General features: G+C 44.0%; 1 protein-coding gene across 1 annotated transcript in view; it reads right to left on the bottom strand.

The window, feature by feature from the left end:
- The window catches only part of glceb (glucuronic acid epimerase b), a 92335-nt gene that overhangs the window by 8921 nt on the left and 65448 nt on the right, over positions 1 to 17966 (bottom strand). Inside the window, exon 4 of the mRNA XM_065012340.1 lies at positions 6225 to 6476. Coding sequence (XP_064868412.1) covers positions 6225 to 6476 — 252 coding nt within the window. The remainder of the gene's footprint in view (positions 1 to 6224; positions 6477 to 17966) is intronic.

The raw sequence follows: 17966 nt of genomic DNA, 5'->3' as shown, positions 1-17966 counted from the left end.
GGGTTGAGAGAGACACTATGCTATAGGTTGTCTGATGCTGCTCATCACCGGGGGTGAGAGAGACACTATGCTAGGTTGTCTGATGCTGCTCATCACCGGGGTGAGAGAGAAACACTATGCTATAGGTTGTCTGATGCTGCTCATCACCGGGAGAGACACTATGCTGAGAGAGAGAAACACTATGCTATAGGTTGTCTGATGCTGCTGATCACCGGGGGTGAGAGAGACACTATGCTATAGGTTGTCTGATGCTGCTCATCACCGGGGTGAGAGAGACACTATGCTATAGGTTGTCTGATGCTGCTCATCACCGGGGTTGAGAGAAACACTATGCTATAGGTTGTCTGATGCTGCTCATCACCGGGGGTGAGAGAAACACTATGCTAGGTTGTCTGATGCTGCTCATCACCGGGGTGAGAGAGACACTATGCTATAGGTTGTCTGATGCTGCTCATCACCGGGGGTGAGAGAGACACTATGCTAGGTTGTCTGATGCTGCTGATCACCGGGGGTGAGAGAGACACTATGCTATAGGTTGTCTGATGCTGCTCATCACCGGGGGTGAGAGAGACACTATGCTATAGGTTGTCTGATGCTGCTCATCACCGGGGGTGAGAGAAACACTATGCTAGGTTGTCTGATGCTGCTCATCACCGGGGGTGAGAGAGACACTATGCTAGGTTGTCTGATGCTGCTCATCACCGGGGTTGAGAGAGACACTATGCTATAGGTTGTCTGATGCTGCTCATCACCGGGGGTGAGAGAGACACTATGCTATAGGTTGTCTGATGCTGCTCATCACCGGGGTGAGAGAGAACACTATGCTATAGGTTGTCTGATGCTGCTCATCACCGGGGTGAGAGAGACACTATGCTATAGGTTGTCTGATGCTGCTCATCACCGGGGTGAGAGAGAACACTATGCTATGCTGCTGATCACCGGTTGTCTGATGCTGCTCATCACCGGGGTGAGAGAGACACTATGCTATAGGTTGTCTGATGCTGCTCATCACCGGGGTGAGAGAGACACTATGCTATAGGTTGTCTGATGCTGCTGATCACCGGGGTTGAGAGAGAGACACTATGCTAGGTTGTCTGATGCTGCTCATCACCGGGGTTGAGAGAGACACTATGCTATAGGTTGTCTGATGCTGCTCATCACCGGGGTGAGAGAGACACTATGCTATAGGTTGTCTGATGCTGCTCATCACCGGGGTTGAGAGAGAGACACTATGCTATAGGTTGTCTGATGCTGCTCATCACCGGGGGTGAGAGAGACACTATGCTATAGGTTGTCTGATGCTGCTCATCACCGGGGTTGAGAGAAACACTATGCTATAGGTTGTCTGATGCTGCTCATCACCGGGGGTGAGAGAGAGACACTATGCTATAGGTTGTCTGATGCTGCTCATCACCGGGGTTGAGAGAGAGACACTATGCTATAGGTTGTCTGATGCTGCTCATCACCGGGGTTGAGAGAAACACTATGCTATAGGTTGTCTGATGCTGCTCATCACCGGGGGTGAGAGAAACACTATGCTATAGGTTGTCTGATGCTGCTCATCACCGGGGGTGAGAGAAACACTATGCTATAGGTTGTCTGATGCTGCTCATCACCGGGGTTGAGAGAAACACTATGCTATAGGTTGTCTGATGCTGCTCATCACCGGGGGTGAGAGAAACACTATGCTATAGGTTGTCTGATGCTGCTCATCACCGGGGGTGAGAGAAACACTATGCTATAGGTTGTCTGATGCTGCTCATCACCGCACTATGCTCAGGTTGTCTGATGCTGCTCATCACCGGGGTTGAGAGAAACACTATGCTATAGGTTGTCTGATGCTGCTCATCACCGGGGTTGAGAGAAACACTATGCTATAGGTTGTCTGATGCTGCTCATCACCGGGGTTGAGAGAGACACTATGCTATAGGTTGTCTGATGCTGCTCATCACCGGGGTTGAGAGAAACACTATGCTATAGGTTGTCTGATGCTGCTCATCACCGGGGTTGAGAGAGAGACACTATGCTATAGGTTGTCTGATGCTGCTCATCACCGGGGTTGAGAGAGAAACACTATGCTATAGGTTGTCTGATGCTGCTCATCACCGGGGTGAGAGAGACACTATGCTATAGGTTGTCTGATGCTGCTCATCACCGGGGGTGAGAGAGACACTATGCTATAGGTTGTCTGATGCTGCTCATCACCGGGGGTGAGAGAAACACTATGCTATAGGTTGTCTGATACTGCTCATCACCGGGGTTGAGAGAGAGACACTATGCTATAGGTTGTCTGATGCTGCTCATCACCGGGGGTGAGAGAAACACTATGCTAGGTTGTCTGCAGCACAGGTGCACTATTACATACATTGCCTTCATTCACACACCTGGACTTTTTCCACATTATGTTGAGTTAGACTGATTTTAAAATGGATTCAATTGAGAATGTGTGTCACGGATCTACACACAGCACCCCATAATGTCAGTGGAATTATGTTTTTAGAAATATTTACAAATGAATAAAAATCTAAAGTTGTAATTTTGGTCAATAAGTATTCTGCGCAGAGAGAGAGAGATCTATATATATATTACATAGGATAAAAGTAGAGACTCAGAGCTACAAAATGGTATTATCATACACTGCAGAACAATGGGAAAGTAATTATGTTTTGAAAATTGATAAACATGTAACCTCACTTTTGACAAAATGTCTTGAATGTTTTGGTACACCTCCTGGAGAGCTCTTCTTTGTCTACACCCATTCAGCATCGTTCACACTAAGCTTTAGCCCCACCATCTCTTTAAGGATTCACATGCGAGGTCATGTACTAAACAAGCAAAGACATCAAGACTAAAGGCTGTTTTATACTATGGGTGTGTTAATAATTTAATTTGAAGAGCAGAAGAGCATGTTAGCTGCACATACTCACTGTTAGCCTGCACTGGGAGTCTGGGGTGCATCATGTTAGCTGCACATACTCACTGTTAGCCTGCACTGGGAGTCTGGGGTGCATCATGCTAGCTCCACATACTCACTGTTAGCCTGCACTGGGAGTCTGGGGTGCATCATGTTAGCTGCACATACTCACTGTTAGCCTGCACTGGGAGTCTGGGGTGCATCATGTTAGCTGCACATACTCACTGTTAGCCTGCACTGGGAGTCTGGGCTACATCATGTTAGCTCCACATACTCACTGTTAGCCTGCACTGGGAGTCTGGGCTACATCATGTTAGCTGCACATACTCACTGTTAGCCTGCACTGGGAGTCTGGGGTGCATCATGTTAGCTGCACATACTCACTGTTAGCCTGCACTGGGAGTCTGGGCTGCATCATGTTAGCTCCACATACTCACTGTTAGCCTGCACTGGGAGTCTGGGCTACATCATGTTAGCTCCACATACTCACTGTTAGCCTGCACTGGGAGTCTGGGGTGCATCATGCTAGCTCCACATACTCACTGTTAGCCTGCACTGGGAGTCTGGGGTGCATCATGTTAGCTCCACATACTCACTGTTAGCCTGCACTGGGAGTCTGGAGTGCATCATGTTAGCTCCACATACTCACTGTTAGCCTGCACTGGGAGTCTGGGCTGCATCATGTTAGCTGCATATACTCACTGTTAGCCTGGGAGTCTGGGGTGCATCATGTTAGCTCCACATACTCACTGTTAGCCTGCACTGGGAGTCTGGAGTGCATCATGTTAGCTCCACATACTCACTGTTAGCCTGAGAGTCTGGAGTGCATCATGTTAGCTCCACATACTCACTGTTAGCCTGGGAGTCTGGAGTGCATCATGTTAGCTCCACATACTCACTGTTAGCCTGGGAGTCTGGAGTGCATCATGTTAGCTCCACATACTCACTGTTAGCCTGCACTGGGAGTCTGGGCTGCATCATGTTAGCTCCACATACTCACTGTTAGCCTGGGAGTCTGGGCTGCATCATGTTAGCTCCACATACTCACTGTTAGCCTGCACTGGGAGTCTGGGCTGCATTATTTTAGCTCCACATACTCACTGTTAGCCTGCACTGGGAGTCTGGGCTGCATTATTTTAGCTCCTCACTCATGCTGCACACAAGTTAACACTTGAATAATGTGACACGGCATGTAGAAAAGTTGAAACTGTTAATTACTGTTCGCAAAACAATGTCCATACAGGCTAAAATACTTTACAATGCAAGAAGATACTGGTAGCTCCCAGCTTTGTAGGTTAACTTTCCACCAAAAACATAATTAATTCACTTTATCGGTTTCCCTCATGTCTCTCTCTCTGTCAAAGATTTATTGCCTCAGAGAATTGAGGGCTCCGACAGGCCGGACCCCTCTTGGTTCGTGAACGACTTCATTACTAGTTAAAGAGACAGTGGCAATGTTATAAAAGAAGCTACTTCTATGCAAATGTTGTTGATCAGTACAGTAACATAAGTGTCACATGGAAGGGAAACAGATTGTCATCTGTACCCCATGAAATCAGCCAAAACAAGCTGAATAACTCAACGCATGCACACACTCCTATTGAATATGCATTCACCTGTATTGTGCATAGGCCTAGGCTACATCTTGATTTACACCGTTTTTCAATAGAGATTTAGCATTCAAAAAAGGTATTTACCATGATGTTGTTATGTAGTTAGATTGTTTAATTGGTTCATACTTGGCTGTATCTGAAGTCTGACGTAAAACATTTCAAATGTATTTAACTCAAAAGATGCCCGGCAATTGAACAGAGCAGAACCTGGGTTCATCTGTCTGGATCAAGTGCCATTCTGTGACTTTGGCTAATAAGCCTTCTGTTTTTGCTGTGGTATTGGTTTGGTATCGAGCATTGTGATACTAAACCTGGTATCCAAATTAAAATGCAGATATTGTGACACACTGACGACCCTTCCACTCGGTCTGCCGATTGATTTCGCTTTGCTCTTGTATTCCTTAATAGGATGTCGGTGGGCGGAGCCGGGAGGGTCGTCAGTGAAATAGGACACACCTGGGCTCGGGTGTGTCCCAGGATAAATGCACCTCTTCCCCATTCATTGGGGAGACTCTCTCCATGCAGACACAGATTTTGTAATCAGTAGTGTGGCTGTTTTTGATTGTTTGCGTTGGCACCTTTCAACACCCCTCATTATCACATTTATGCACGCAACCACATACTACTGATTACTGACTACACACACCATTGTTAATTATATTTAGTTTACTTTAGTTAAATAAATATATTTTGTTATTCCTTATCTCAACGTTGTCTCCTTTTTTGTTACACACTTTGAGTCGGTTCGTGACAACACACAAATACAAACCCAGGTTCTCAATTGTGCTCTCACACAGACTTGTTTAGTCTCTCAAAAACACACACACACTTATTTAGGCCTATCGAAACACACAAGCACTCACACATTCACAGACCACAGCTCTAGCCATATGGAGCTTAGCTAGTGACAACAATTACCCCACTGTCTCCTTATAGAATGGCCCTGCTAATGTTAATGGGGTTCGATCTGCTGCAGGGGGAAAACTGCATTACAGGATGATCAACAAAAGAACGGGCATCAGCGCCCAGAATCCAGGCGCCTCTCTGCCATTGACGACTGAGACATACAGTAGTGACCACAATCTGCTCTGTATGGGATATGTAGGCCACAAGCTTCCAATCAAATGAAACTCATTGATCCGCTTGTCAGATACCCAAGGGGGAGGAAGAGAGAGAGAGAGGGATTGTGGGAGTTCATTCTAGTAGGTTGACGTCACGAGTCTTGTCCTGGAGGCAGAACTGAGCAACTTCCCTTGCCAGCTGAAAAGTCAAAATTGGGTTAGCAGTGGGTTAAGGTTCAAATAATGACTTTGTGGCTGTGCAGAGCTGCCTCAATAGCAAGATTCATGAGGAAAAAAACATTAACCTGCACAATTCTATGGGGACTAAGAAAGATGAGTAGAGAGAGGAAAAGCCTTCAAAAAAGATGGAGCAGAGAAGAAAAATGGCCAGACAAAGGTGAGAGTGAGAAAGAGAAAGACAAAAGAGCGATCAAGGAGAGGTTGATGATGTTATAATGATCAAGGTCTAAGAAAGCTCTACGGAGATTGAGGTGAGGACAGAACATTCCAGCCTCATTTTCAACCACTGCATTCTGTCCACCACAAAGATAGAAACACACAAGAATATTATTCTATTTCCATCTACCTCCCTGTATGACAGATATGACAGATATACATGTGCTTCTGCCATCCTACCTGGGGCACTGAACTGGCGCACAGCGGTGGCACGGCCCTTGTCGTGGAGCCGTGTGAGGCTGCAGCCCTTGGGGACCGTCCAGGGCCCGCTGGGTGAGCCCGCGCGGTTGTCCTTCTCCTCGGCCGCGTCGTACAGCTCCACATGGGGTGGCCGCTCCGTCAGGTTCTTGCTGTAGTGGCTCAGGCCGTACTGGGCGATCTGGATGGCATAGAAGTAACCCTGGGGACCCCACTGGGTGGAGAGGGGCACGCCTGGGGGACAGCGAGAGAGGTTACATAATGAAACAGTGATTACACATGAAAACATGGTCAGTTGAGGCACTAGCATCACAAAGCAGTGACATCATCTGTGTTTAAAGTTCATGCCTGAGCATGAGTACCCAGGACGCCACTGAATAATTACTGTCTTGTTTTCAGAGACTCTTGATACACTGTGATATCATTTCGATATCAGTTGCAATTAGTTACTGTTGTGCTGTTTTGGTAGGTTTTTTTGCGTTGTTTGTAACTTATTTTGTACATAATGTTGCTGCTACCGTCTCTTATGACCAAAAATAACTTCTGGACATCGGAACTGTGATTACACACCACGAACTGGAAGAATCTTTTTCTTTTAAAGAGTCCGACGAGAAAGATATACTGCTCTCCCGGGAACAGGCCCAGATCACCATCATTTGGGTGAAGAAAAGACGGAGGGAAAGGACGCAGATCAGACTGCCTTCTGAGAATCCGTAGGCGAGAGAGTAAACTCCCACTGACATCAATGCTACTTGCTAACATGCAATCATTGGAAAATAAAATCGATGACCTACGATTACGATTATCCTACCAACGGGACATGAACTTCCTTCGGATCAGTGGGACGCTAGCGACAACATCCGGTGAAATTGCAGAGCGACAAATTCAAATGAAATTACCATAAGTATTTAACCTTCATAAAACCACAAGTGTAATACATCAAAATAAAACTTAACTTGTTGTTATTCCAGCCACAGTGTCAGATTTCAAAAAGGCTTTACGGCGAAAGTGGGGACAGCGCCCCGCATACGAACACATGATAAACATTTCAACCAGGCAGGTGCGACACGAAAGTCAGAAATTGCGATATAAAAAATGCCTTACCTTTTAAGATCTTCTTCTGTCGGCACTCCAAAAGGTCCCAGAAACATCACAAATGGTCCTTTTGTTTGATAAATTCCTTATTTATATCCCCTCCTTTATTTGTCCATTTATTTGGCGCGTTTGATTCAGAAATACACCGGTTCCAACTCGCCCAACATGACAACAAAGTATCTCATAAGTAAACTTGGTCCAAACATTTCAAACAACGTTCCTAATCCAACCTTAGATATCTTAAAACGTAAAAAATAGATAAAATATAGACAGAATATTCTGTGTTCAATAGCAGATAAAAACAACGTGGAACGAGCTCCTGGTCACGCGCACTAAACAGAAGAGTCCACTTGGCTTGACGCTCAAAGAACAGCCCTACTTCTTCATTTCTCAAAAGAAAAACATCAACCAATTTCTAAAGACTGTTGACATCTAGTGGAAGCCATAGGAACTGCAACCAGGTTCCTGATAAATATAGTTTCCCATAGAAACAGTGACCTCTTTTTTTTTTCTTGGATGGTTTGTCCTTGGGGTTTCACCTGCCAAATAAGTTCTGTTATACTCACAGACATAATTTTAACGTTTTAGAAACGTTAGAGTGTTTTCTATCTAAATCTACCAATTATATGCATATCCTAGCTTCTGGGCCTGAGAAACAGGCAGTTTACTTTGGGACCGCTTTTCATCCGGACGTGAAAATACTTCCCCTTATCCCAATGAAGTTAAGAACTGTAATATCTTATGTTTCACCGAGTTGTGGCTGAATGACGACACGGATAATGTATCCCCTGTATATATCCTCGTTATTGATACTTTAGTTTATTTGGTAAATATTTTCTTACCTGTTCTTGAATTGCAATGTTGGTTAAGAGTTTGTAAGTAAGCATTTCACGGTAAGGTCTATAAGTGACAAATAAAGTTTAATATTACTTATATATTATTTATTTATTTATTTCTAACTTCATCTTTAAATTAGAAACAGTGAGAAAAGCAGCGGCAGACAGGGCGCGGCGGCAGACAGGGCGCGGCGGCAGACAGGGCGCGGCGGCAGACAGGGCGCGGCGGCAGACAGGGCGCGGCGGCAGACAGGGCGCGGCGGCAGACAGGGCGCGGCGGCAGACAGAGCTGAGCTACATAGCTGGGAGGACAAAGATAGAAAAGGAGAGAGTCCTATAAAGAGAAGGGAGAGCAATGCAGAGAAGGGGGGGGGGTGGAGACAAAGTAAAGCAAGACGCGGCCTATTTTAGAAACAAAGACTGAGAAATCGGCAAGCACACAGAGAGAAAGGAAAAATGGCCACATTAAGTGATCAGAGAGAAATTCAAGCTAATCTATTTCCAATGTCAGGTACCCGGAGGCTAGCCTCCTCGTCCCACTAGAAATAGCCTGGGCTGCCTGGCGGGTGGCACCCTGATGAATAGATAGTTTACCTAAAGAGCTCATGACAGAGACAGCATGACAATCACATTTGCGGCTAGCGTTAGGCTAGCCCATAGTGTTTTGGTGGTGGTGGGGGGTGATTATTCTGCATTAAGCAATGGGGGGGTGTGAATCAGTTTGCATTGTTTTTTCCTGTGCAACAAGACAACACTGGACCAATGGTGTCAATAGTTTAAAGAAGCTTCCTCATATCTCCTTTCCTTCATCTGCACCCACCATATTGCCTTCCGCTGTCCTCAGTTCAGAGCAGATTAAGGACAAGAGATGAGGAGAGAAAGACCGTTAAGTATCAAGTATAAACCGGCAAGACCAGACAAAAGGACGGCAGAGTTCAGGATTATTAATAATGGAATAGTTGAGGTTGTGATGTTTCATGAATTTGGGAGCATAGTGTTCAGTATTCATTAGTCTGCCTTCAGTTCTCCATACAAAACCTAGTCAGTTGCCAGGTCGCCCTCCATCTATCTCACACAAACACTCAGCGTGCACATCCATTATTTCTCAGGGGCTGCTGGGTAAAGAAAGAGACATGTCTGATGTTGAAAGGATACCTGGCGCATGAAGACTCTCCAAAGAAAATAGATCATTTTGGGTGTGAAAATGGCTTATAATGGTTTGACTATTGCTTAGATCTTCCTGAGCTATGTTGACTTTAAAGATGATGCAAGCCATTCTCACTTAAAACTTCATTTACACTTGGGCCGCGTGGCAGCAGCAGCTGTAAGCACCATGGAAGGGGATTGCTACACGCTGCAGGAGTTAAATTAAGTCTTAGGTTTGGCGACAGTGTCTGGCCTAGATTCTATTCAGAGAGTCCTGAGCCCCCTCCACACACACTCACTCCTCTCCTCTGGATGAAGAGATTCATATACATCATTAGAGAGTGAGTGAGTGAGTGAGTGAGTGAGTGAGTGAGACACTGGGGGAAGAGAAAGACTGTGAGAACACAAGAGACTAGAAAGTGATAAAGAAAAGCTCTATGGGTTGAGGAGAGAAGCTTCTCTCCAGTAATGACATGCACCCTGCTAGAACTTCATTCCTAAAGATTCAACTTCAGCAGCAACTCAGTCACCTGATAAGAGTTTTCCATAAGCTCCGACCATCGGAGAAATAGCCGATAAACTGCTTTGTCAGCCGGCTACTTTTCCCACTTCATTAATTAACTAGGCTTCTTTTCATTTAAAAAGTTTAAATTCGCTAGTCAGAAAAGTCAGTAGAGCCTTCTCCCACTCGAATGAACGACATGAATCTTCTAGTGATCTATTTATAGGACAGGCGCCTGCCTGTCAGTCACAAAGCCAGAGATGACAGGGAAACTGCTGGATTGTCAGTCTGCTGTCTGTCCCACCACTCGGTACCCGTGTGATCTTTGTGCTCTCTGGTTGGCTACAGTCACATTTATTTTCATGGAGGAGCGAGGTTCTCTTCACCGTCTCCTGTGAGCGAATTTACACTTCCAATGTACATTAATGTAAGTGGTAACGATGAGTTCAAATCCACTTAATTATTGTTTTGTGGCATATTCATTTATTTTCTTTAGCGTGTTTCATAGGCCTACTATAGCCAGCCATAGAGTCCCGGGCCATAGACTATTTACTGTGCTTTGATTGACGACCAAACAGCAAGTATTGAACACTTTATTCAATCAGTTCGACACCTTTAATAAAGTCAATCTTCTACATCCCTTTGCCATTTAGAAACCATACTTTGATATTTATAATTCCATGGTATCGAATCAGGACAAGTAAACCAGCTGTCTAATCTGCATACTGGTAGGCTACTACTACTGCAGATAAATGATGAAAACATTCGGTGAAGATGCTGAATCCTCACTGCAGGAAAAATAGGTAGTTGAGAAAATATGATCAAAATGATCTAATAAAACAGATTGAAGGTTATAAAAGCTAATGTCATGGTACTTGGTATGGTGTTATTCTAAATATTGATATAGGCCTACTGATTTGATTTAGTGTCCACAATCGAGTCGTCAACTGCGGCTTTCTGTGTATCAAAGCACATGTTAAACACCGCCTTCACATTCTTCAAATCACACTTGTAGGTCTTTTCATATGCACCTGACTTTGTATAAAAGTGGGGGTGCACAAACTGGCGGGGAGTCTGGGTGTCCTCCCCCTAACATGTTTTTAAATGTTATTTTAAACCCATTTCCCTGCAATTCTATATTGTTTCTCAACAGGGAATCCATGTTCACGACATTTTTCTCTCTCGTTTTTTCCACAATAAAACTAAATTAAAAGAGTAGACTACACTTATTTCTGACAAGATGACTAATCTACTGCCTTCCCTCAAAGTCCTACCCACCGTGATTGATTGACAGGTCTGAAGCCCTATGAACTGACTCAAACATCCTGCCTTGACAATCCCACCCACAGTGATTGATTGACAGGTCAAACTGTTAAAGCAGGGGTGTCAAACTCATTCCATGGAGGGCCTTGTGTCTGCAGGTTGTTGCTTTTTGCTTTCAATTAAGCCCTAGACAACCAGCTGTGAGGAGTTCCTTACTAAATTAGTGACCTTAATTCATCAGTCAAGCTCAAGGGAGGAGCAAAAACCGGCAGACACCCGGCTCTCCGTGGAACGAGTTTGACATACCTGTTAAAGGGATAGTTCACCCAAAATACAAAATTACATTGGTTTCCTTACCCTGAAAGTATCCAAAGCAGCAGAGCCAATCAAATACATTATTTGAAGAACAAACATCGTGACAATTCGTGTTACAGTAAAACTAAATATGACTAACTTCAAGACCTGTTTAATGTTAAAATCATTCCCGCGGGCCATCCCCCTTTTCTAGGGTCTGCCCCCCCAGACCGGAACTATCTGGCTGGCTACTTTCTCCATGTACTGACAGAAAACACTGCTGGTATACATTCTAATAAGTAAAAAACTGTATGCCTACGCTTCCCTTCTAATATAGAAACGCAACGCATAAAGAGGACATGACATCATCACGTCAAAATAAACCACTTATTGTTCTGTGAATTGCATTTATACGTCAAAGAGTTGCCTTTTGAACACGAAATGTAAACAAATGAGTCCACTTGACATCTCCACTCTGACCAAGTCTGTTGTGGAGGAGTCTCTCAGTGGATGGGGAAAGCTTAGAGTTGGTCCCAGAGTGATTAGGCAGGGATAAAGTAGGGACAGAGATGAAAGGAGACCCATGTTTAATGCATTATGCTCCAAGGGGCCTTCGCTAAATAACTTTTCCATGGATACCAGGGCGCATTGGGTAGAAACGCTCCCAAAACCTTACGGCTGAGCCCTCGGGTCCCTCTAGCTGTGACGACCTAATTAATGGAGTGATATATTCACCCCTTTATAAGATGCAAAGTTGCAGTTGAGGTGTGAGAGAGTGAGAGACTCTCCTCGTCTACAGGAAATGGGTGAGAGAGAATAAGTAAGCTCCCTCCAGCTTCATACAGTACCACAAATGGATTCTGCTCAGCTCCTGACAGCCATTTTCCGCCCCAGTGAAATGCAGCCCTCCATACCTGTGGTGCAGAACACTGTTGGGTGAAGGTAGCAGCATTTACGACCCAGCTGGACCCAACAACAGGGTGCAGTTCAGCCATGCAACAAATCTAGAGTGACGCAGCAACCAATAAATCTGCAGGGGATTGACTTTTTCCATATACAAACTGCTACAGTAAATTCCTATGACTGTTCCTGAGACGATTGTTTCCGGTCAGTGGCTTATTTCAAAAGAAGTTACAAGGTTTCACATTTTAATGTTGGTCATTTGAATAATTACACAATCGTCAGCAGGTAGTGAGAGCACACCACAAATGTTTATCACTTCAGGCACATGTATACCCCCCCCCCTGCTCTGTCTGGCTCCAACAGCCCCCCTGCTCTGTCTGGCTCCAACAGTCCCCCCTCCCCCTGCTCTGTCTGGCTCTAACACAATCAGTCTTGTTACTGTAGTGTTAACTTTTTGGTCGACCAAATTGACAGAGTTATAGATCTGTCATTCTCATTGAAAGTTTAACAAGCGGTAAGTTCAAGTTCTTGCGTGTTTTACTTTGGGTTTTGTACACCAGCTTCAAACAGCTGAAAATACTATATTATTTGGTTATTGAAAATATATTTCAAAGTGGATTAGATGGTACAATGATTCCCTACACATTGCTTGTTTAGTCACAGTGATGTGTGCATCACCTTTAAAGCAGGCCTTGTTGCTGTGTTCCAGGCTCCATCACATCCGGCTGTGATTGGGACTCCCATAGGGCAACGCACAATTGGCCCAGCGTCGTCCGGGTTTGATGGGTATCCCGTCATTGTAAATAAGCATTTGTTCTTAACTGACTTGCCTGGTTAAATAAGAGGTTCAATTAAACAACTAAGAAAGTACAGACAGGCTACATCTCGGCTGCATTTCCACCAGCACTACGACAACCTCCCTTCTGCATTAGGATGCCAGTAAGACCCTACATGTTGACAAGGGGCTGTCAAAAGATAATGAATATCTATTAGACAACTCCCCTCAAGTATACAAGGCCACTTTACCAACTAGCATTGGGAAGGGTCCAGCATGATGATAATGTGGTTTGGAGCCAGAGCTTTCTGAAATGGGCTATTGATTTCTGGGGGCTTTCATTTCAACAAGAAGTGCCTATCAGTAATGACTTTAGTTAAGGCCGGACTCTCATTACAGCAGGATAGCTGGCCCAGTTCTCATTATAGAAGACTAGCTGGCCCAGTTCTCATTATAGAAGACTAGCTGGCCCAGTTCTCATTCTCTTAAAGCTAGCATCATTCGTTGTTGATTGCAACGCTAACAAGGCCTCCAAGCTAGAGTTCCAATGCCTTCTTAATTGGCTTTACGAACAAATCAAGTATGATTATGTTTGCAGTAAAAAAATAAAATGCATTTAGGTGGAGGGGCAGGTGATGCACGTTGGTAAATGGGATCTGTCTTGTTAATCAAGCCTGAAATCACATCAGCACAGAACAAATCAATAAAAAATAGGATGTTCTGTTCTAGTCAAATCCACCTTCTGTTTCATTCATATTACAGGGTACTAAAATGGTACAATATCCATAGAGCAGTAAATAGTACTGGTTAGGCAACAACACATGGCAGCTACCATGCAATGACCATAAATACCATGTAGAATAATATGACTCATAGCATGACGCCTGCCTGTAATATGCATTTACGGTCAGAATTTGACTAAGCCAAGAAAGTACAAGTGGCATATGATGAAATAGAGAGATCGAGAGATAGAGCGAGATGGTTGTGAGGTCTGGGGTCCGCTCACCAACCAAGACTTCACAAAATGGGACAAACACCAAATTGAGACTCTGCACGCAGAATTCTGCAAAAATATCATCAGTGTACAACGTAGAACATCAAATAACACATGCAGAGCAGAATTAGGCCGATACCCACTAATTATCAAAATCCAGAAAAGAGCCGTTAAATTCTACAACCACCTAAAAGGAAGCGATTCACAAACCTTCCATAACAAAGCCATCACCTACAGAGAGATGAACCTGGAGAAGAGTCCCCTAAGCAAGCTGGTCCTGGGGCTCTGTTCACAAACACACCCTACAGAGCCCCAGGACAACAGCACAATTAGACCCAACCAAATCATGAGAAAACAAAAAGAGAATTACTTAACACATTGGAAAGAATTAACAAAAAAACAGAGCAAACTAGAATGTTATTTGGCCCTACACAGAGAGTACACAGCGGCAGAATACCTGACCACTGTGACTGACCCAAAATTAAGGAAAGCTTTGACTATGTACAGACTCAGTAAGCATAGCCTTGCTATTGAGAAAGGCCGCCGTAGGCAGACATGGCTCTCAAGAGAAGACAGGCTATGTGCTCACTGCCCACAAAATGAGGTGGAAACTGAGCTGCACTTCCTAACCTCCTGCCCAATGTATGACCATATTAGAGAGACATATTTCCCTCAGATTACACAGATCCACAAAGAATTCGAAAACAAATCCAATTTTGATGAACTCCCATATCTACTGGGTGAAATTCCACAGTGTGCCATCACAGCAGCAAGATTTGTGACCTGTTGCCACGAGAAAAGGGCAACCAGTGAAGAACAAACACCATTGTAAATACAACCCATATTTTATGCTTATTTATTTTATCTTGTGTCCTTTAACCATTTGTATATTGTTAAAACACTGTTGTACACGGTTGTTAAAACACTGTATATATATATATATATATATATATATATATATATATCTATATATATAATATGACATTTGTAATGTCTCTACTGTTTTGAAACTTCTGTATGTGTAATGTTTACTGTTAATTTTTGTTGTTTTTCACTTTATATATTCACTTTGTGTGTTGTCTACCTCACTTGCTTTGGCAATGTTAACACATGTTTCCCATGCCAATAAAGCCCTTGAATTGAATTGAGAGAGAGAGAGATAGAGAGAGGTGAGAGTGAGAGGCATCAGAAAGGAGAGTAATAACAAGGAGAGAATTGGAAGGAACATGAGAGATGTTCTCTCCTTCCACACTTAGCAGTATCGCTGTGACTTCCAGTAAGGAGAGAGTGAGAACAAGAGACAGCACAAGAACGAGAGCGAGAGAACGAGAGAGTGAGAGATGCAGAGGAGACGTACTGCTAGATGGGGGGAGAGAAACTGCTCACGCCACTGTGCTGTAGTCACGGCAGAACAAAAACCCAAGGCCATCCTTGGGGAGAATTTCTTGTTTAAACAGAGAAGATAAATGAAAGTGGACTGGCAGAGCAGTAAGGACAGGGACCAACACAGAGGTAGAAAGACGCTTGGTTACTCTCCGGCTCAGTAAGTGGAGCACTCGAGGACAAAGGCAGACGATGTGTGTGAGCTTCTGAGAGACCGTGCTCTTTTTAAGTCGTGTTTTATAGCCGACATATTCACACCTACCCACACACCAACACGAAGCATACTTCACAACCCACAAGATAGACAAATAGAACACACAAATCAAAATCAAATGTTATTGGTCACATACACATATTTATCAGATGGTATTGCGGGTGTAGTGAAAGGCTTGTGTTCTTAGGTACAGCAGTGCATTAATATCTAACAATTCACAAAAATATACACAGATCTAAAAGTAAAAGAATGGAATTAAGAAATATATAAATATTAGGACGAGAAATGTCAGAGTGTGTGTGAGACACACACAAACTCAGCAAAGAAAGAAATGTCCCATTTTCAGAACCCTGTCTTTCAAAGATAATTCATAAAAATAACTTCACAGATCTTCATGTGTCAGGATTCACCTAGGGGTCATGATTTGGGGCTTTACAAATGGTTGATGTATTAGAATAATTGATTATGCTTATGTTATATTAATAGAAGGGGAGGGGTTATAAGACCCCTCCCTTCTTACCTTTATAGGGTCCTAGACTACAGATTAACAAAATATATATTCATTATAGATTTAGAATTGTTGCACAGTTGTTTGCTCTTTCTCTCTCTTATAATGTGTGACTGAGACAGAACTCTGCAGGGGAGTGTGGGAGATAAGAGACTACTCAGACATTCCACAATAAATCAGCTTTGGGGAGGGGACATTTATTGCCTAGCTTTTAGATAAACACTGAAACTCTATGTTTGTATAGCTATGGAAGCAGGGTTTTGGTCTCAGGAGTAAAAAGGTAATGACGTAGTCAGTGACATCACTAAGGCGGGGCTTCGGTTTAATAAAACAACTTGAGACCTTGTGTTTGACACAGAATTTAGTCAGCAACATTTGTGCTATGGTGCTGTTTGTCAACTTCTGTCTGCAATTGCATTAATAAAGGTTTTTGAATTATTTAATTAAAGATAGTCAAAATGCTAATTTCACCAATGAGCCAATGATGATTGGAAAGGAACAAATCTAACAATTGTAAAGGGTATAAACACTTATCCATGCTTGTTCAATCAACCACAAATAATTAATGAACATGCACCTGTAGAATGGTAGTTAAGACACTAACAGCTTACTGACGGTAGGCAATTAAGGTCACAGTTGTGAAAACTTATGTTATGAAGGACAGTAAAGAGGCCTTTCTACTGACTCTGAAAAACACAAAGAAAGATGCCCAGGGTCCCTGCTCATCTGCGTGAACATGCCTTAGGCATGCTGCAAGGAGGCATGAGGACTGCAGATGTGGCCAGGGAAATAAATTGCAATGTCCGTACTGTGAGACGCCTAAGACAGCGCAACAGAGAGACAGGACTGACAGCTGATCGTCCTCGCAGTGGCAGACCACATGTAACATGGGACAGGTACATGATGGCAACAACTGCCCGAGTTACACCAGGAACGCACAATCCCTCCATCAGTGCTCAGACTGTCCGCAATAGGCTGAGAGAGGCTGGACTGAGGGCCTGTAGGCCTGTTGTAAGGAAGGTCCTCACCAGACATCACCGGCAACAACGTCGCCTATGGGTACAAACAGTCACTGGACCATACAGGACTGGCATAAAGTGCTCTTCACTGACAAGTCGCTGTTTTGTCTCACCAGGAGCGATGGTTTATCGACAAAGGAATGAGCGTTACACCGAGGCCTGTACTCTGGAGCGGGATCGATTTGGAGTTGGAGGGTCCGTCATGGTCTGGGGCGGTGTGTCACAGCATCATCGGACTGAGTTTGCGGTCATTTCAGGAAATCAACGCTGTGCGTTACAAGGAAGACATCCTTCTTCCTCATGTGGTACCCTTCCTGCAGGCTCATCCTGACGTTAACCTCAAGCACGACAATACTGCTCGTTATGTGTGTGATTTCCTGCAAGACAGGAATGTCAGTGTCCAGCCATGGCCAGTTTAGAGCCCGGATCTCAATCCCATTGAGCACGTCTGGGACCTGTTGGATCTGCGGGTGAGGTCTAGGGCCATTCCCCCCAGAAATGTCCGGGAACTTGCAAGTGCCTTGGTGCAAGAGTGGGGTAACATCTCAAAACAAGAACTGGCAAATCTGGTTCAGTCCATGAGGAGGAGATGCACTGCAGTACTTAATGCAGCTGGTGGCCACACCAGATACCGAATGTTGATTTTGAACTTAGAAATGTCCTTGTTTTTGAAAGAAAAGTAAAAAAAATTGTCCATTAAAATAGCATCGAATTGATCAGAAATACAAGTGTAGACATTGTAGCATGTTGTGTTAGCTAATCCAACTTGATCATTTAAAAAAAGGCTAATTG

Source organism: Oncorhynchus nerka, linkage group LG27 (genome assembly GCF_034236695.1).
Source record: "Oncorhynchus nerka isolate Pitt River linkage group LG27, Oner_Uvic_2.0, whole genome shotgun sequence".
Taxonomy (NCBI): domain Eukaryota; kingdom Metazoa; phylum Chordata; class Actinopteri; order Salmoniformes; family Salmonidae; genus Oncorhynchus; species Oncorhynchus nerka.
Note: the sequence above shows the minus strand (reverse complement) of the source record. Positions and strands in the feature narration are given on the sequence as shown.